Source organism: Anomaloglossus baeobatrachus, chromosome 2 (assembly GCF_048569485.1).
Source record: "Anomaloglossus baeobatrachus isolate aAnoBae1 chromosome 2, aAnoBae1.hap1, whole genome shotgun sequence".
Lineage (NCBI taxonomy): Eukaryota > Metazoa > Chordata > Amphibia > Anura > Aromobatidae > Anomaloglossus > Anomaloglossus baeobatrachus.
Genome location: NC_134354.1, coordinates 766,146,893 through 766,168,620, shown reverse-complemented (window position 1 = coordinate 766,168,620; position 21,728 = coordinate 766,146,893). Strand labels below are relative to the sequence as shown.

General features: G+C 45.4%; 1 protein-coding gene across 1 annotated transcript in view; it reads left to right on the top strand.

The window, feature by feature from the left end:
• Nucleotides 1-21,728, top strand: part of LOC142290035 (teneurin-4-like) — a 390,129-nt gene that overhangs the window by 143,416 nt on the left and 224,985 nt on the right. Inside the window, exon 3 of the mRNA XM_075333981.1 lies at nt 18,607-18,876. Coding sequence (XP_075190096.1) covers nt 18,607-18,876 — 270 coding nt within the window. The remainder of the gene's footprint in view (nt 1-18,606; nt 18,877-21,728) is intronic.

The following is a 21,728-nucleotide window of genomic DNA, read 5'->3' as shown; positions in this document are numbered from 1 at the left end:
TCACCCTCGGCTGTGTCCTTAAAGGGAATCAGAAAATGACTTTACATTCCTGTTGTTTCAAGAATTGCACATGTACATTAGCAGCGATGAACAGACTCCCCCCAGTACTTTTTTATTGAAGCATATAATGTGCATGTGCAATGGTCATTGTGTAGGGAGAAGGAACAGGGGCGAGCTGTGACATCACCTATTGTGAATAGTAGATCCTATGTTATCTACTGTACATAGAAGTGTTATCAGTCATTGTACAGGAGGAGGAGGTGAGCTGTGACATCACCTATTGTGAATAGTAGATCCTATGTTATCTACTGTACATAGGAGTGTTATCAGTCATTGTACAGGAGGAGGTGAGCTGTGACATCACCTATTGTGAATGGTGGATCCTGTGTTATCTGCTGTACATAGAAGTGCGATCAGTCATTGTACAGGAGGAGGAGGGGAGCTGTGACATCACCTATTGTGAATAGTAGATCCTATGTTATCTACTGTACATAGAAGTGTTATCAGTCATTGTACAGGAGGAGGAGGAGGTGAGCTGTGACATCACCTATTGTGAATGGTGGATCCTGTGTTATCAACTGTATATAGAGGTGTTATCAATCATTGCACAGGAGGAGAAGGAGGTGAGTTGTGACCTCTCATATTGTGAATGGTGGATCCTGTGCTATCTACTGTATATAGAGATGTTATGAGTTATTGTACAGGAGGGGAAGGAGGTGAGCTGTGACCACCTATTGTGAATGGTGGATCCTGTGTTATCTACTCTATATGGAGATGATATCAGTCATTGTACAGGAGGAGCAGGTGAGCTGTGGCATCACCTGTTGTGAATGGTGGATCCTGTGTCATCTACTGTATAGAGAGGAGTAATTAGTCATTCTACAGGAGAAAGAGAAGGTGAGCTGTGACCACTCCTATTGTGAATGGTGGATCCTGTGTTATCTACTGTATATAGCAATGTGATCAGTCATTGAACAGGAGGAGGAGGAGAAGGTGAGCTGTGACATCACATATTGTGAATTGTGGATCCTGTGTTATCTACTGTATATAGAGATGTGATCAGTCATTTCACAGGAGGAGGAGGAGGTGAGCTGTGACATCTATTGTGAATGGTGGATCCTGTGTTATCTACTGTATATAGAGGTGTGATCAGTCATTGTAAAACTGTCATTTCACCTATCTGGTGCGACACCCGACACAGTTCTATCAATGTAGTAGTGTCCATGGCAGGTACTGCACATCCACCACAGCTGCGGCCACTATAAAGTTGATGTATCAGCTCCGCTCCCGGGTGTCACAATGCCACCCATCAGACATTGATGACCTATCCTAAGAATAGTCCATCAGTGATAAAGCACTGGACAATTCCTATAACTGGACTGGGTATTTAATATTGTCATTGTGGAGCAACACATGACTACACCGTTACACGCTTAGGCTTGTATGGGAGCTGTAGATTTTTAAACATTTTGTAATTTATTTTTTTTTTTTTTTTAGATGTATTAAATAAACTTTAACAAGAATTGCAAAAGTATAGGCACCCTTCAATTTCAGAAATTCCTTTCCCTCTCTGGTATATTTCTGGCATCAACAATAAAGTGTAATGCTCGCGGGGCAGCGTTTATCAGGCCTGCTTACCGCTGTCTAAATCCATTTCCCAAATAAGTAAGTCTGGATTAGTTTCTTGTGGGAGAAAGCAAGAAAAGTAAAGGAGAGAACGCGGGACTAATATTCTTCAATATTTATCATCTTCCACTTATTGACGTCCTGCACTTTAAAAGGCTACATATTGCCTGAGATATGAAAATCAATGAGTGTCACGCTGCCTTCTGCAAATACATTTGATTTTTAGTTAATTGTAGCAACGTGCTTCTTCATTATTTATGAGCTGCAGCTCCGGAGGAGATCACTTTAGCCCAAGAATTGAGAAATGTGTTTTGACACACATGGGCTACTGTTGTGTTAACCCTCTGCTTACAAATCAGCTCCGTTCTCGTATTTTTGCACTAATTGGGCAAGACATGGATATTTCTGCTGTCTACACTTGAAGGTGGAACACAACCTGACATCTTGGAACTCGCTTTCCTATCTGTGAGCGGCATGTTGTGGAGCAGAAGGCGCAGCACAGATTGATGGATGGTTTATTGGAAAAGATTTGGTATACGTATTGTCTGTTGAGCGCCTACTTAGTATATCTTCTCTGTTGTTGAGTGCCTCCTCTTTTTGTTGAGTGTCTATCCAGTACACCTCCTCTCTTTGTTGAGTGCCACTTCTTTTTGTTGAGTGCCTATCTCGTACACCTCCTCTCTGTTGAGTGCTTCCTCTTTTTGTTGAGTTCCTATCCAGTACACCTCTTCTATTTCTTGAGTGCCTCCTCTTTTAGTTGAGTGCCTATCCAGTACACTTCCTCTGTTTGTTGAGTGCCACCTCTTTTTGGTTGCATGACTGTCCAGTATACCTCGTCCTTTTGTTGAGTGCCTCCTCTTTTTGTTGTGTGCCTATCCAGTATACCTCCTGTTTGTTGAGTGCCTCCTCTTTTTGTTGCGTGCCTATCCAGTATACTTCCTGTTTGTTGAGTGCCTCCTCTTTTTGTTGAGCGCCTATCCAGTACACCTCCTCTGTTTGTTGAGTGCCTCCTCTTTTTGTTTAATCACTAACCAGTACACCTCTTCTATTTCTTGAGTGCCTTCTCTTTTTGTGGAGTGCCTATCCAGTACAACTCCTCTTTTTGTTGAGTGACTATCCAGTACACCTCCTCTTTGGTGAGTGCCTCCACTTTTTGTTGAGTGCCTATCCAATATACCTCCATTTGTTGAGTGCCTTCTCTGTTTGTTGAGTGCCTATCCAGTACACCTCCTCTTTTTGTTTAGTGCCTCTTCTTTTTGTTGAGTCCCTACCCAGTACACCTCCTCTTTTTGGGGAGTTCCTCCTTTTTTTGCTGAGTGCATATCCAGTACACCTCTTCTGTTTGGTGAGTGCCTCCTCTTTTTTTTAAGTCCCTATATAATGTACCTCCACATGTTGAGTGCCTCCTCTTTTTGTTGAGTGCCTATCCAGTACACCTCCTCTGTTTGTAGAGTGTCTCCTCTTTTTGTTGAGTGCCTATCCAATGTATTTCCTTTTTTTGTTGAGTGTCGTTTTTGTTGAGTGCCTATCCAGTACACCTCTTTTGTTTATTGAGTGCCTCCTCTTTTTGTTGTGTGCCTATCCAGTACCTCCTCTCTTTGTTGAGTGCTGCCTCTCTTTGTTAAGTGCCTCCTCTTTTTGTTGAGTTCCTATGCAGTACACCTCCTCTTTTTGTTGAGTGCCTTTTGTCTTTGTTGCGTGCCTATCCAGTACACCTCCTCTGTTTGAGTGCCTCCTCTTTTTGTTGCGTGCCTATCCGGCAGACCTCTGTTTGTTGAGTACCTCCTCTTTTTGTTGAGTGCTGCCTCTCTTTGTTGAGTGCCTCCTCTTTTTGTTGAGTCCCTATCCAGTAGGATAGTACCTCCTCTATTTTTTAGTGCCTATCCAGTACACCTCCTCGGATTGTTGAGTGCCTCCTCTGCTTGTTGAGTACTTGCCCATTACAATTTTTCTTCTAGCAGTACCTAACCCTATATCACATATAGTGTCCTCCAGGTGATTTCGCTAGTTTCTATCCTTCACAGCTACAGTCCACACGAGCTGTTAGAACCTGTGACTGACCCAATCCAGCGATAACCACATGCACATCAGGGGAGGCTTCAAGGAAAAATTATGCGTTGAATGTTCGGCTAATGATTTTACAGCACAACTAAAAGATGGGATGAAGGGACATAAGATCACTCTCTGTAATGACGACAGACGAATATTACAAAGGTATGAGATTAGATGGGATTAGGCATCTGCATCTGAAAAAAAAAATCCCAGAAAGCCCCTTTAAAGTTCTTCGGTTTGATCTGCTCTACTGTTGACACATACATGGCGCTATTGCAAAAAAATGACATTCCTCTATTGTTGTTTGAAAATGTTTTATTTCAGCGTCATTACTTTTTTATGTCAAGTAAAAGTTAAACATTTTCATGCAAGTGCAGTGCATCAACATTGTGTCACTAGGAGCGTTTCACAAAACTCACAGATTGTCATGGCGGCATCAGACGCTGTTCACATTACAGATCTGACTCCTGACACATCACCCTATGGTTTCTCTGGTGCTTCTGAGCTACACAGGCAGGTTCGGGTATCGACCAGCTGTCGGCTCATTCATGATCAGGCGAGCAAGAGCTAACGTCTGCTAGCCTGATCGTAACTTCTGGGATCACATGTTGTTGGAAGCCTATCACATTGGTTCGCTTCCTATTTAAGATTGTGGAATCTGTAATCCCATGCCGACTATAGTTTATTGCTGTGTTGGTCTGTGTGCTGTTGTGTCCCAGTCCTGCTGGTGATTGTATTGTTTTGTGCTTGGAATTGTTGTGGAGTTCTCCCATTGTCTTCTTGTTTCCTCTCTGCTCTTATTTTCCTCCTATTCTCTTATTGTGCTACACCTCTGTGTGAGCGTGCTCAGATAGAGTTTTTATTTCCTCTGTTTGTCTATTTCTGTTGGCTTAATTACTCGTGCCTTTGCCCTCTCCTGGGGTTGAGGGGAGGAGGTATTAGGATGGGCTGGTCAGGAGCAGGGCTAGGAAGGCGGCCCAGGCATCCTCACCTTCAGAGATAACTCTGAGATCAGCCTAAGGGCCAGTCTAGGAGCCCCTGTCCAATAATTTTTCTGTAATCACCGTGACATATTGGTGGTAATGGAGGTATGATAAAAGTGCAGAACATTTGCTGGACATTGAGTCTTGAGACATGAAGCTAAGGACACACGTTAGAGTAGAAACGGGAGCTGAGTCAGTCAATATGCGGGAACCAACAAAATGGCTTTCATATGGTGCAGAGAATGGCAGGCGGCTGCATAGTGATTTTGCTATAAGTATTGCTACACCACAGTCCTCTTATAAGAACAGAATATCATGGCGAATCCAGACTCTATTCACATTGCAGAGTCTGGCAGGCAACCTGAGGCATCTTAGTTGCTCAGCCAGAGTCATCAACTGTTTTGTGCTCTCTGCTCTTCGGTTTAGCAGGAGTTAATTCTGGTAGCTGGCGAATGGCTGCTGGGGTCACAGGTTGCTGATGTCCAATCACTGCCTTTTCCGCCATTCAAAAGATAGTGGAACTTAGCCTCACATGCCGATTATAGCTCTAGCTTTACTCCAGTGATACCGGTCTTTGTGGGTGGTGACCCAGTTGTTGGTGAACGGTTGTATGCTATTTGGTGTGCTGTGGAAATATCCTTGTTGTTTGTTTATTTCCTCCCTGTATTTTATTTCTCCCTGTGCACATATTGTTTCTTACCCTGTGTGTGCTGGCAGAGAGCTTGAGCTTAGGTTTTCCCCTGTCTGTTGGTATTTGTGGGATTCTCTATTCCTGTCCCAGCCCTTGCCGGGTGGTAGGGGTAAGGGGGTGTTAGACCAGGGCTGTTCATGAGTTAGGGCCACGCTTGCAGTCCTGACCTGGCTACCATCAAGCCTACCTCTGGAATAAGGGACAGTTTAGGGCCCTTAGTCTGAGGGCCAGTCTAGGTGCATGCCTGTGACACAGAAAGGTCAAGTCAGGCCAGAAACTGAGACATTATCCCCAAAATGTCAGTTGCGGGCTGGTTTTGGTGCATGTACAAACAGCCACAACCTAAGCTCTGTTAGGGCAAGAAGTCTAGCGGAATTACTTCTTGGGGGGAATATGGAGCACCATATGGTGGCACACTGAGTCGAAACTTAGGAGGGTTTGTAAAGCCTCTCTGAACATAGCTCTGCATTATGCAGATGGCCTTAGACTGCCCCCTTCCCCCTTCGCTTTCATGGCAAAACAGAACCTCTCTGAAGTCAGCCCCTCAGGACCCGGCTTATTAGCGTGAACGTAAGACGAAAGAAATAGAAATCCTTCAGCGTGTTTGTCTCCGTCACCTTCATTTAGAAAAAATAAAAAAAAAAATCCCACAACAGATCGGCGCTTGAAAGCCGGGCGCAAATTACAACTTCTCCGTAAATCAAGTTGATTAATCTTTCAAAGTTTAGCGAAGCATTTGAAGTTGAGCAGCGCAGCGTTTTGTCAGAGCAAGGAGGGTTTTGTCTGGGTGCAATTATCACAAGCTGCTTTGTACTACACGTTTGGCTGCCGAAGTCAGAGCTGTGAAAGCCTCAGTCTATCTGCCTGTCAAACCTGTCACAAAATGCAACCTGCCTTGGTTAATTAAAAAAGGTGTGAAGAGCAAAAAAGAAAAGCGATTTAGCCAGTTGGATGTTCCAAGTTTGCCAGGCTGGATAAAAACTTCAAACGAACGTCAGATCTTATTCGGCTCGAGAAACCTGTTCTAATTCCAAGTGGGAATTTTTGTGTTTTTATTGTCTGCATTTTTTTAATTAAGATGGTGAACATAGCGCCCTGGGTGAGGGTCAAAAAAGCATGGGAAGTGGCAGGGAAGCTAGACTGGCCTATTTTATTTTTTGTTCCATGCATGTGGTCGGATTAGCGTCCACCTTGGATTTCCTGTCAGAGTCCTCTCACTGTCACAAGGAATGTACTGACAGACCAGGGGTTCCTAAACTGGCCCTTAGAATAAAGACCCTGCGCTGTCCCTTATCTCGGAGGTAAGCTTGATGGTAGCCAGGTCCGAGCCTCCATCGTTACCCTGTCTCCTGTCCGAGCCCTGATTTTACTCTCCCAACCTTGGAACGGGCCGGAAACCCAGTAACAAAACCCCATAGAAAAGACACGGACAAGAGATTACGTAACCTCATACACACTGCTTCTCGAACACAAAGGAGAGACAATATGTGTATGGTGGAATAAAGAAAAGGGTAGGGAATAAACTCACAACAGGGAAATGTTCACACCACGCAGAAAAGCAACTGTTGTTCTCCATGAACTGACAACCACAGAGACTGGGATTGCTTTAGCTAAGCTAAAGCTATCTTCGGCGGTCTCCTACTACACTCCCCAGCCTTAAATAGGAAGGGAGCAACTGTGGATGGTAATCAGCAACCTGGCTCTCAGAAGAGTTGCACACTGCTCCACAAAAAGTTAACTCTTGCACGGCTGGGAGCAGTGAGACAACTCAGCCGATGCCCAGCAGAGCTGAGAATTTAAGAGAGGCCTGTCGGACTCTGTCGGATGCCTGTTGGACTCTGCAATGTAAACAGAGTCTGACATTGTAGTAGTAATCTGAGTGTGCGGATTCGGACAGTGCATGACATTCACATAGCCAAATCAGACCTTCTGCTTTGCACTGATGAGTGGCAAATACCCCAAAATAAGTGTCTGCAAATAGAGCAATGGAGTGTGTGGCTTGGCTTTTTACCCTAAGTTATATGGCAAGGCTCATTTAAGGGTCCTTCTTGACTCTATTCAGTAGATTTCTAGTCCTCTTCCTCTCTGAAGAGGATAATTGCCTACCAGGTGAACGAAAATGGGCTGCTAATCCCCTTAGTCACTTTCCATGCTTGTTTGACACTACGTTCATGTTCTTCTAGTACATAGAAAAGGAAGTTTTGCTATGTCTCATGAGCAGGTGCATGGGCTACCAACATTGGAACATCATGGGCTGGTAATGATGGGGCGGTGCACTGCAAATTCAAAACAGTCCTCCTTTTTAACGTAAACTGAATCTACAGCTGTAGGGAACATTTTGTCCAATAATCTGATACTAATCTTGGGTTCAGAGCATTGAATACCAAGTGGCTCATGAACTCATTTGGACCTTTACCGGTAAGGATATCTAAGGACGTATATACCATAAGCCAATTTTGAAAGAAAAGCTCTACTTACCATTTACGCATAAAGTTCTCACAATGTTGCCCTTTTTCTATGGCAGGGGTGTAACAGTGTGTCCCTCCCCAGCCTGTGCTCATGGTGTAATAGTTTGTCTCTCCTTGACTGTCCTGTATGTACTACTGGTGGGGGATTGTTTGTTCTTCTCAGCATGGGACTTCTCCGATCCCCAACTTGGTAAACAGAACAGAGCCAGGAGTCTAAAGTCCATTCATGTATCAAATGTCATCAAATGTCCAGGCAGAGTTGGGTCCACCTTAGGGGCTGATCCCAGGAGAGAAGAACAATGAGACCCATGTTAGTTCAGTTAGTTGGATCTCGGCTGGAGAAGGACTAGGATCTATAGCTGAGGCTTGATCCTAGAGCCTTTGTATGGACTGTTGCACGCTGGAGATCAGTTGTCCACGTGGGATTGTGTTTTGTTGTTCACCCTGTTGGACTCAAGGAACTCATATAAGGACCATTGCCATATTTTCCCTGGCGTTGGAATACCGGGAGGCGCCCCTGGATCTTTTGATTTGTTGTGGACTCCTTGCAGACTTTAAGGATCTATATTTATGTTTGGTGCTTTATCTTTGTGGTTCCAATAAAGCCCTTTGGATTGTTTCTTGGCATGGCATCCCTTACTGCTCTGCCGCATACCCCGTCACAAACTGGTAGCAGCGGCGGGATCAGAGCAGAAGAAATGGAGGACAACGGCCCATCAACGTCTGAAACCAGAACCTCAGGATACAGGAACTGGACTATCTCGAACCTCAAAACAAAGGCCCGTGAATTTGAGTTGGCTACAAAGGACTCTCCAAGGAGCAACTAATTGAGGCTTTGGAAAACACTTGCTTGTGTGACGTCCTGGACCCCAGGGGTCACAGGTAACAACACCTACCACATTACACACACCCCCATCCCCTGTGAGGACACACCCGTCACCCGAAAGGGAGACCTGATACCTCCCTCAGGGCCAGTAGGGCACACCAGGTGGGTGGAGTCAGATGGAAAGGCACGCCCACCGAGGAGACTACTGTCCTGAGGCAGGAAATACTAACAGAATAGTTTGGAGTGTGAGAGGAGTGGGGTTGCAGAGCTGTCAGGGACCCGGGTAGGAGCCTGGGACCCTTGAAACGTCAGGCAGGCAGATGGTGGTGGCCGTCTGTAGGAATACCGGTACAGCAACAGGCGGAACCGTAGGGACCGGGCCAGGGTTGGAGCCCGCCGGTCCTGAACCGGGGAGTCAACCGTGTACCGGAGCACCAGAAACCGGGTACTCAGACCCCGTCCTAGCTTAGAAGCCACTGAGTAAAGGCAAATTGACTGATTGCTGGCTGGACCTCACGGGTTCATCCACACCCAAAGTCCCGAAAGAAGGCAAAAGCCCACCGATACCGGGTGAGTGCCACCGCCAAGGGCCAAACACCCGACGGGCCAGCGCCTGCGGGCAACCGAGGGCTCCAAGGGAAAGGGGCCACCATCAACCTCACAGGGGGACACAAGCAGCCGGCTGTGGGACCAGACCATACCCGAACTTTGGCTTAGCAGTGACTCTGAGTGTGAATTAATAGTGAGTACACCAGTGCCATCCGGTCACGACACTGCACCGCAGCACAGCACCCTGCACCCCGACAACAACACCGTCGTCATCAGTCTTCCCCCAACGGGCTCCGGGACACATCGTCCCTACCCACGGAGGGGGCTAACATCTAGGCTGCGGCCGCAACACTGATCCCGGACGAGCCCCCTTCACTCCAGCCGCAGCGGTGGTGCATCCCATCACCATGACCCGTGGGTGGCGTCATGACCCGTAGGACGACAACGCGGCCCATCCGGCTGTGCGCCTCGTCCCACACCACCACCATCCCCACTGCCTCCCCTTTAACAGAGCGATGTGGCCCCTGGTCCGGAGGTGCTCGTGCCACCGACAACCCGAGCCCGGACCTGGAGCGGCTCGGCCCAAGCAGCGAAGAAGCGGCCGGGCCCCTCTCAGGGCGGTACACTTGCAAGATGACACCGAGGAACAATTTCCACAGCAAGGACAGGAAAGACGGGCGCTGGAGGTAAATACCCAAAAAAGTCAGTGGGTTGTGTGGTATGAGGAGGAGATGGCACTGCTTGGAGATGAGGTCACCATTGAATATAAGATGGATGCTATTCGCAGAGCTCCAGAGAGGGCATTGCTGGAGAGGAGGTTTGCTGTGCAGCTAGAGGCTCCAGACAAAGCACCAAGTATGAGGAAATTCTCCGGTGTCCCGCAAGGACTTTAAGCCATTTAATGAAGCTGCAGGCGACATTGAGGGCTTCTTCCAGGACTTTGAGCATCAGTGCTGATTAATGGAAGTCCTAGAAAGAGAGCGAGTGAGACACCTGGTGGGCCTCTTGGAGGGTGGAGCTGCCGACGCCTGTAGAGTTATGGACCCTCAGTGGAATTGTGAGTATGGGGAGATAAAACAGACCATTCTAGAACATTATGCCGTTACCCCAGATACTTATAGGACTCAGTTCCGTACATTAGCCTGTGATGGGGAAGTGTCTTTCAAGATGTATGCTCACAGACTGAAACAAGTATGTCATCGTTGGCTGGAGGGAGAGGGGGCCTTAACTTGGGAAACGTTCGTCCAGGTCATCCTAAAAGAACAGTTTTATGCCAAGTGCCCTACTGAGATCCGGGAATGGGTGCGCGAGAGGAGACCAGAGACAGTGGAACAAGCTGCTGCTCTAGCTGATGAGGTGCTCACTATCAAACCTCAGTGGAAGAAGCTGCTAGCAGAGGGAGCAAAAATGACCAGCTCCCCAACACAAGAGGTTCCATGTCCTTCAGTGCCCAATGTTCCTCAACCTCCTAGATCACCACCTCATGTGAATACCCGAGTGTATGTGCATCCAGTTGTTTCTACCACATTTTCTGGAATGCCACGAGGAGAGAAAGTAGAAGAGCGAAGATGTTATAGCTGTGGGCATCCCGGGCATCTGCGGGCCACATGCCCATCTATCCAGTGGAGTCATCCTCCAAATTGACAACCACCTGCACCTCCCTATCAGTCACCAAGGTCTCCTACCTACTTCTCTAGAATGCAAACTGGAAGGAGTGAGATGCAGCGCAGATGTTATCAATGTGGGCAGCCTGGTCATCTGTAAGCTCACTGTCCAGGTGTTCAGAGGCAGAACAGCTGCAGACCACCTTTGCCTGTCCATTATCTACAGACATCTTCAGCAGGAGAAGAGCTGGATTCACTCCCTGATGACTCTGATATGTTGACTTCCCTACCAGGAGTCTATGGGGTGCGAGCCACAGCCACCCGTTCTTATGATCTTCAGCATAAACATCTACAGGAGGTCGTGCTGGATGGCCAAAAAGTTGTTGGTTTTCGTGACACTGGGGCTTTTCTCACCATAGCAGATCCCCAAGTAATTCAACCAGAAGCAATTCAAAAGGGACCAGGACTTGCCATTGAATTGGCTGGAGGTACTCAAAGATACATTCCAAGAGCAAGTGTAACCCTGGATTATGGCTTTGGGGCAAAACAATGCATGATTGGTGTGATGAGCGGCCTTCCTGCAGACATTCTCCTAGGCAATGATGTGGGAGATCTACAATGCCAATTTGTGGGTGCAGGAAGCAGAGTTTAAGTGAAGGAGGATACAAACTGGAGCCGAACATTCAACCCTACATCTTCACCATACAATATAGAAGGGGCAGCCAACACCAAAATGCAGACGGATTGTCCAGGGAGGAGGAGCCCTGAGTCAGGTCTACCATGTTTAAGTGTACTTGACAAGCGACCTGTTGAGGTCACTAGTCCGTACACAAATTGAGGGGGGAACGGGTTGTAACAGTGTGTCCCTCCCCCGCCTGTGCTCATGGTGTAATAGTCTGTCTCTCCTTGACTGTCCTGTATGTACTACTGGTGGGGGATTGTATGTTCTTCTCAATGGGACTTCTCCAATCCACAACTTGGTAAACAGAACAGAGCCAGGAGTCCATTCATGTATCAAATATCATCAAATGTCCAGGCGGAGTTGGGCCCACCTTAGGGACTGATCACAGGAGAGAAGAACAATGAGACCCATGTTAGGTCAGTTAGTTGGATCTCGGCTGGAAAAGGACTAGGATCTATAGCTGAGACTGGATCCTAGAGCCTGTGTATGGACTGTTACAGACTGGACATCAGTGGCCATGTGGGATTGTGTTTTGTTGTTCACCCTGTTGAACTCAAGGAACTCATATAAGGACCATTGCCATATTTTCCCTGGCGTTGGAATACCGGGATGTGCCCCTGGATCTTTTGTTTTGTTGTGGACTCCTTGCAAACTTTAAGGATTTATATTTATGTTTGGTGCTTTATCTTTGTGGTTCCAATAAAGCCCTTTGGATTATTCCTTGGCCTAGCGTCCCTTACTGCTCTGTCGCATACCCTGTCACAAGGGGGTTTGAGGATAGTAGCCAACTAGTCTGGGTTCGGAACCAGCTGAAAACTCTGCTAAATACTAAATATGTTGGTGCTATATAACCAGGGATAATTTTTAGTGGATCAAGGACAAAATTTTGGTAAGGGCTGTCGTCCCACACACCTGACCCACATCACAGTTACATACTGTATGTAACAAGTGTGTCACAGTCTGATGTGATCTCGGGGGGATCTGACATCACAAGGTCTCAACATGTTGCGGATCACAGAGCCGCTTTAGTGACCGCTCATTGTTTACCCTGAGTTGGAGCATATTTAATTCCATCCAGTACTGAAGAAGGTAAGGATCATTTCTATCCTGCAGTGATCTAACAGGTATTTGTAATCTCACGTGCAGCTACTCACTTCTGCGTATTCACTCCTCACTCCTTCCTATGCTGGCTATAACTCATACCTATGCTGTCCACTTAGAAGGAGCTCATCTCTGGAGAAAGCTGAGGTGTTGCCTTAAGTTGCAGCTGAGAAGTTCCTGCTGGAGTGTTATTTGTTGTGTCTGCCCCATCTGTTTGTCTTACCTACCTCGTGTTGTCTTAGTGCAGTGGCGAGACTAGCATCTCGCAGGCCTTCACTAGTCAGGCTGAGTTCAGGGCCAGTGAGGTCCTAAGCATGTGACGGCGCACGGGGGAAGAACCCATCTGGGACATTAGGGAGTGCAGTGATCAGCCTCAGGTGAGTGTCAGGAGGTGACCTCGCTCCTCTCTCCCTAGTGGCACGGCTCTCCGTTTTGTTACCCTGGTATTCCCTATGTGTTACGCAGCTTGCCATGCATATTCGCAGATCTGGCGCGGTAGGTGTGTAACACCCCAGGGTCGAGAGGATTTCACTCGACACATCGCTGGGCCGGGGGTGCAAATCCTTTGTGTCATCACGGGCTGGCCTGGCCCAGTTTCGTGACCTCGAGACATACAGGAGGGAGGGAAGGAGGTGGACGGGAGGCATGATGGAGAATGGGGGTGGTAGAGACGGTTTAGAAAAGTTTTTTTTAGGATTGTGATGCCACCTTTGACAAATGAGAGGCAGAGGCAGGGGCTATGGTTCCAGGTCTTTTACTCACTGATAGTTCAAGTGCTGCCCCAGAGTACCAATCTCTGCCACGATGGGCTCCATCCGATCCTGGATAGTCTGCAGTCACCCACGGTGCCCGTGAAAGTCTTTCTAGTGAAATGTCCCTCGGTTGCTATCCGGAACCCGTGCCAAGCCTCCAGCTCCAAGCCACGGGTCCCACGAAGAGAGAGAAACACTAAACTCCTGCTGTCTGTGTGTGATGTTATCCCAAGCTGTGCCCGGGAAGGTTTGCTCTAGTGAGATGGTTGCGCCTACTTCTTACCCCAAGTGGTGCCCACCCCCGGTGGTTTTCCTAGCGACTGGGGAAGTCCCATGCTTCGTGATGGCTAACCACCCTGTCTGCCCTAGTCCAAGCCCCTGTGGGAAAGCACCTTACTGTTGTATATGTGTAGTTTTGTGAAGGCACCGGCAGTTAACCCCCTCCTGACTCGGGATAGATATTATCCCGTAAAAGTGGTGTAATATCTGGTGGTGCCTGAAGCCCAGGGGCGCCAAAGGTGGATTCACATCGTGACACTGTATAGGAGAGGTGGCCTCAAACTTCCATGGCCCTTTCTACTAAAAGTCTATCAGACTTATGAAGGCAGTCCAAAGAGGGACTTTCTTCAATGCTCAACTTTCCACATCTTCTGAGTTTCATATGATCAACACAATCTTTTGGGGACCTCAGTTTTCCCAAGTACATTGCCCATATTAATTATAACTTCCGAAGGTTAACCTAGAAAATACTGTGTGCCTTGATACCCTAAGCAAGTTCATTTTTTTAATTTCTGGATAAGATATCCAGTGATCATAGAACCAAGTTATAATCCAAAGGGAATAGGATGGAGAAATGGTCAAAAGCCACTACAAAAACTTACAATATGATGATGAACGGGGAAATACGGGGGCATGGTCAAACAGGACAGAAACCAAGTGATCAATTGTAGGCCAACCAAGGGTAAGCGGTAACCGCTACAAGCTGAGTTACGGAGATCAGGATGTAGTAATGCAGGGATCCAAAGACTAGCCTTGGAAGTCTGATCACAACGGATCACATTAAAATCATGATCACGTGGCTAACGACTATGCCAAAAAAGGGAAATGATGTCTATAAAAGGTGACAAGTGAGGATCTTCTTTGGTCTTCGTTGGTCAGTTGGCTGCATGTACTGCACAGTCTGTCAACCCATTGTGCCGATTTTCTATTTTGAGCGTGCCTCGACCTGTCCTGTCCGCTATTTGGAGAGTGTAAACTTAAACTTACCCATCTTAAAATTTATTCCAACTGTTGGATATCATAGTTTTTTCACCTAAATTTTGGCACAATCTGGCACATGTTTTCACATGTTGTTTATACCCATCACGGGTGACAGGCAGTCATGTTGTTTCAGGCCATAGAAGGTCACAGCATTTGGCTGCGCAGAATGCTCCCTTACTTTTCATTGTTCCTGCTGTCAGTATAGGTAGCTTTCCCACTGGATTCATCTCTCCCCCATTTGGACCCAGCAGGAGCTCTCCTTCCACGAAGCTGCTGACCACCAGTATTCTCTTGGTGCTTATATACCTTTTCCTTCCTTGGACTGGTGCTGGTGATATTCTTCAGTTTAATCAAGCCCTGGTTATAAGCATAGAATATGAATCCAGCGCAATCACACGGAATATTAAAAAGTTGTCTTCTTTATTTGTAGTTTCTCATAAATCCAAAGGTACATGCAGCATAAAATTGTAAGATGCCCAGGTCAGAGCGACGCGTTTCAACATACTGTCTTAATCATTGTCTAAGCAAGTAGCTTGTACTCCTCTGTGGTATCGTTACTTAAAATGTTGTTGAACTTCTACCTGAATCATCTGTGGATAAGTAGTCTAGTTAATAGGGTTGACGAAGAGGTCATCCCATCTGTTCCCTATGTAGGGCCCAGCACTAGGGATAGCTAGGGTCAGGTATCCTGCTTTGCGCATAGGTGCGGAGCCTACCTAGGGTGTTGAGGGACCCCAGGGACCAACAGTAGGTATGGTCAGTGGCCACCATCTTCCCCTACCCTAGAGACAGGGTTTCCCTTCCCTTTCGCCATGCGCGTGATACTTCCCCGTACCTAGCTGGACAAAGCCATTCCCAAGAACTAATGGTCCCTTTCAAGTGAGTCCCCGTCATAACAAATAGGCCTAACATTGCAGTTGCTAATTTGCGCCCATTTTCTGTCCGTCATGGGCCGAGGTGTACTGAGAATAGTAAATCTGTCTTTGTGGTTCTTTCAAACAATGGCTACATGGATTTCCCAGGGGAGGGATCTTTAGATGGACCAAAATTATGGTACAAAAAAAATTGGTCTAAAAATTATCCAGTTAAAATGTGATATAACATTAGAGAAAAGTTTCCAAAATTCCACCACATTTACCGAGCGCTGAGAAACTCTGGCGCGTATTCACACTATCTGATCTGGGTTTAAAGAATCTAAACATTGACGCTGCATCCAAACCACACCGCGCTTGAGTTCGCCTCTTTACTGGAGGCGATAATTTTTGATTTGGTGCCTCCGTTCCAACACCCTCCATGTTTAATGCCTTCCGCGCTTTATTTTATGATCTGCCATTTAATCGAGAAGATAGGATGTGGGTTTTGCAAACTACCCGGGAGAACTTGTGACGGGTGACTTGTTTATCTCACGACGTTCTGTCTGCTGGGGAGCGTGGGAGCTGTCGTACGGCGTAAACAGATTAGCTATGCACTTAGAGGTCATTTACCAAAGTGCTAAATATGAGGGTAGGCATGTAAATCAGTGCGCCGTGACAGTATTTCTTATATGTCATTATCCAGTTTAGAGAATAAATGACTTGAAATCACTAAAAAAAAGCAGAATAACACAAGTTTTATGTCTTGCTGCACAATTATAATATATATTGTCACCCATAGAGCCAGATAACATTACTGTTCACACAATGGATCCTTTAAGAGAAATAAAACATTGGAGTGTTAAAGGGTTAATAAACCTTGCATACGCTCATGAAAGCTCCGCTGTACTTAAAATCTTAGCCGACGTTTGTGCTTCAGAGCTGCACTTTTGTAATTGAGAACAGTAATCGTTTTCCAAGTCAACCATATTGGAGCCTATGGATTTTGGTAATCAAAGGGCACCCAGCTGGATAAATGTGCACAAGACCTTCTCTGGATCCCTTTCCAGTCTTGGGGTTACCTTATTGTGTCTGACTCCCAAAGTTTTGTCTCTGCCATTTACTATACCCATCTGGAGTGGGGAATGAAGCTTACATGAAGTAGCTTTGGTCAGGAGACCTGGCGGTGTGTCCTTGTTTCACAGATGTCATGAGTGTGTCATGGTTGAGAGACATTCCTGTGGTGTCCGGCTATAAATGTTTGCAGTGTTTGGCTACACAAACTGCTCCCTGACATTCTATTCTTCCTACTAATGTGGAAATGGTATCCTATATATCTTTTAGGGTGCTTAGGGTACTTGGAAAATTTTAGTTTGAATTGCTCTGCAGCCCAGGGTGTTTAGGGTACTCAGTAAATTTTAGTTTGAATTGCTGTGCAGCCCAGGGTGCTTAGGATACTTGGTAAATTTTAGTTTGAATTGCTGTTCAGCCCACGGTGCTTAGGATACTTGGGAAATTTTAGTTTGAATTGCTGTGCAGCCCAGGGTGTTTAGGGTACTCAGTAAATTTTAGTTTGAATTGCTGTGCAGCCGAGGGTGCTTAGGATACTTGGGAAATTTTAGTTTTAATTGCTGTGCAGCCCAGGGTGCTTAGGATACTTGGGAAATTTGAATTTGAATTGCTGTGTAGCCCAGAGTGTTTAGAGTACTCAGTAAATTTTAGTTTGAATTGCTGTGCAGCCCAGGGTGCTTAGGATACTTGGGAAATTTTAGTTTGAATTGCTGTGCAGCCCAGGATGCTTAGGATACTTGGGAAATTTTAGTTTGAATTGCTGTGCAGCCCACGGTGCTTAGGATACTTGGGAAATTTTAGTTTGAATTGCTGTGCAGCCCAGGGTTTTTAGGGTACTCAGTAAATTTTAGTTTGAATTGCTGTGCAGCCCACGGTGCTTAGTGTACTTATGAAATTTTAGCTTGAATTGCTGTGCAGCCCAGGGTGCTTAGGATACTGTTGTGAATGTCATCCGAGTGGGTGCTAGTTTGGAGCTCCCTCTGGTGGCCAGGAGTGGTAATGAAGCTGACTCTGAATCTGTGACTCAAACAGGTGTTGGAATTAATTAGGAATCCAGGAAGTCCTATTGTAGATCAGCCTAGTGTATTTAGGAGAGAAGTTTCTGCATAGCGGCCGCCGGTGGTAAGTGTTTCCTGCTGCTTCTGAAGATGGCTGGGAGTTTTCCCTTCAGTTTCTCCCATTTATTCTGTGCCTGAATCTACTAGAGATAAGTTTGCTAGTTTCTGTGCTTAATTGGTGGAATTACACTTAAGGTTCTTTCTGCTTATTCCATTTTGTTCTGTGTTTGGTTTCTTGCATGTGAGGATCTGTCTCTGCTTTTGTGAGCAGGGCAGTTCCTCCAGCAAGAAAGGGAGCTTGCTTCCTTTTCATGTTTGGTTTATTTGCACATTAGAATATTATTTGTTCTGTGATTTTGTTTCTTCCCATTATATCTGCAGTTCTGATTAAAGTGTCTGGCACAAGAGTACCTGATATAGCGGAAGTAGACCGAGTGGTCTTAGGACTTTTTTCTACCAGGAGTTTGATATTTTTTGCAGGGTTTGTTGCTGGCCGCAATCAGTTATCTGTCCTGTCCTGTTGTATCTATAAGTCGGGCCTCACCTTTGCTAATCTATATTTTTTATCTATGTATTGTGTTTTCTTACATAACCGTCGTTACATGTTGGGGGCTTGCTATTTCTTTGGGGACTGCTCCGAGGCAAGTTAGGATTCCTCATTTCTATCTTTGAGGTGTAGCAAGTTTCTCCGGCAGTTACGAGGTGTCTAGGTGTGTTAGGTACATCCCACTGCTACTTCTATTGTTGTCCGATATATAGGGAATTGCGGTCAGCTTGTAGTTTTTGTTTTTTTTCTGATTAATGGGATTTCTTGTGATCGTCCATGGTTACCAGTTCATAACAGGATACTTGGGAAATTTTAATTTGAATTGCTGTGCAGCCCATGGTGTTTAGGGTACTTGGGAAATATTAGTTTGAATTTCTGTGCAGCCCAGGGTACTTAGGGTACTTGGGAAATATGTATAAATATAAAGTACATTGGAAACATTAGAATTCTAGAATATTAAGGATTATTTTAATTATCTTTCACAGCTGGAAGTTTTACTCTACAAGAGCTGGGTCTTGGTGAAGTCACGCCGCCTCATGGAACTCTATACAGGACTGATATTGGCCTGCCCCATTGCGGCTATTCTATGACCAGTGAAAACGATGCAGACAACGAAGCTGACTGCGTCTTGTCACCTGAACAACCAGTAAGGCTATGGACAAGAAACACTAAATCTGGACGGAGCTCTTGCTTGTCTAGTCGAGCCAACTCCAACCTGACCCTCACCGACACAGAGCACGAGAACACCGAAAATGGTAAGTGGGTGCTCCATTACATATTATGACCTTGTGTATGAAGTCTAATGCAATTGCTCTTCGCAACCAATTTTATTTCGGATGACAAAGTTTGGTCTCCCTGATTGATAAATCGACTCACGAAGCTTTAGGATTCATTGAATCAATTTGTTTTGAGGTTTAATTTCAGCAATTGTCCTATATTGAGCAGCCGTTGACGATTTATAGACGATATACAACTTTGTATCCGGCATTTTCACCTGTGTAGGCTTTATCTCTATCTTTCAGTTGTCTCTGAGTTAGTGGGTAGAGACTAGCTGTTATAATGTATCCTATATAAAGCACCCAGAGATTACGGATTCCTGCTCTCTTGTTTTATATAGTAGTACTGAGCAGTGGAGCTATGACTCCAGCTCCAGGAGAAAGAAAAGACTAGAAAGCACCATTAGTATTTGATTCCATAGACCTTAATAGAAAGCTCTAATTAGATTCCTCAGTTACCTGGAAATCTGTCTTGTCTTTAGCATAATGTATTTCAGGGGATTTAAAATTAACTGATTAGTTCAAGAGGCAGATAGGTGAGGAAGTGGCTCATAAGTGGAGAAATTAACACATTTCTCTATTACAAAGTTTGATTATTTGCATGAATTATCAATTTCTGCAAAGTTTGTTGAAACCAAAGTGACAATTGTTGGCATTGTAGATCCACGCAGCGTAATTTATGAGGACAAAGGTCCAATGCTTTGTTTGGCAGAATTGGATTCCCTTTTTTTGAGATTGTTGTATGGACCTGGTCTTTGAAGAATGTAACACAACTGCTGCGGTAAAACAACACCTCCCATGGATATGATGGTAATGCCACTTTAATGCCTTCCCATCTCTAAACAACCAAAGAAATGAGTTGAGGGAAGCCACCGATTCCCATTGTAGGAGAAAAAATAATTTTAAATATGGAAGACATGATTTAAAGCATTTCTGAAGTCACTCATCCCTACTTCCAATGTCCTAAAATATAAATCCCTATTTTACCATCTAGTGTCAGAAAAGCAGCAGAGAAATTCTTTTCTCGTCTTTTCGAGACTATAATTTATCACCTCCTCTACGCTCGGGAAAGTCGCTAATATATTCCTCCAGGAGAAGTTAAACGAATGTTAATTTCACATGTATTCAATTTAACCATTGCCGAGAATGTTAAATACTTGAGACTTCATGCCAAGGAGTCACACGGTGGATGGATGCCACTAATACCGGTGCCAAGAGACATTCTATGGGACTAGCAGAGGCGCAAGTAGAAATCACAGAGCCCACAGCTAAAATTCTAATTTGGCCCCCAATATAATAATTATATACATATATATATATATATGGGTTGGGTTTTGGGTTCTGCAGGTTGCAGCAGTTACCACATATCCACGAATGTGTGCTTTGCATTCTTGCTGACACATGACAACTAGAGTGTCATTCATATCTGCAATGATCTATTCACAGACATATGTATATATACTTCAAATATATGCATATACAGTATATACAGTGCGCATGTATGTGTATATATACTGTGTGTGTATATATATATATATATATATATATATATATACAGTGCCTACAAGTAGTATTCAACCCCCTGCAGATTTAGCAGGTTTGATAAGATGCAAATAAGTTAGAGCCTGCAAACTTCAAACAAGAGCAGGATTTATTAACAGATGCATAAATCTTACAAACCAACAAGTTATGTTGCTCAGTTAAATTTTAATACATTTTCAACATAAAAGTGTGGGTCAATTATTATTCAACCCCTAGGTTTAATATTTTGTGGAATAACCCTTGTTTGCAATTACAGCTAATAATCGTCTTTTATAAGACCTGATCAGGCCGGCACAGGTCTCTGGAGTTATCTTGGCCCACTGCTCCATGCAGATCTTCTCCAAGTTATCTAGGTTCTTTGGGTGTCTCATGTGGACTTTAATCTTGAGCTCCTTCCACAAGTTTTCAATTGGGTTAAGGTCAGGAGACTGACTAGGCCACTGCAACACCTTGATTTTTTCCCTCTTGAACCAGGCCTTGGTTTTCTTGGCTGTGTGCTTTGGGTCGTTGCCTTGTTGGAAGATGAAATGACGACCCATCTTAAGATCCTTGATGGAGGAGCGGAGGTTCTTGTCCAAAACCTCCAGGTAGGCCATGCTATCCATCTTCCCATGGATGCGGACCAGATGGCCAGGCCCCTTGGCTGAGAAACAGCCCCACAGCATCATGCTGCCACCACCATGCTTGACTGTAGGGATGGTATTCTTGGGGTCATATGCAGTGCCATCCAGTCTCCAAACGTCACGTATGTGGTTGGCACCAAAGATCTCCATCTTGGTCTCATCAGACCAGAGAACCTTGAACCAGTCTGTCTCAGAGTCCTCCAAGTGATCATGAGCAAACTATAGACGAGCCTTGACATGACGCTTTGAAAGTAAAGGTACCTTACGGGCTCGTCTGGAACGGAGACCATTGCGGTGGAGTACGTTACTTATGGTATTGACTGAAACCAATGTCCCCACTGCCATGAGATCTTCTCGAAGCTCCTTCCTTGTTGTCCTTGGGTTAGCCTTGACTCTTCGGACAAGCCTGGCCTTGGCACGGGTGGAAACTTTCAAAGGCTGTCCAGGCCGTGGAAGGCTAACAGTAGTTCCCTAAGCCTTCCACTTCCGGATGATGCTCCCAACAGTGGAGACAGGTAGTGTCAGAGTTCCGGGATTTCCAGTTCTCTTTTGAAAGAGCTTGCCCTTTGTTAGCATGGAGTTTGCTGTTCTGTTTCAAAAAAGGCAAATATCCAGCATCCAGGAGAGTAGTGGATTAAAACTTTTTACTCCAGTCCCATATGTCTA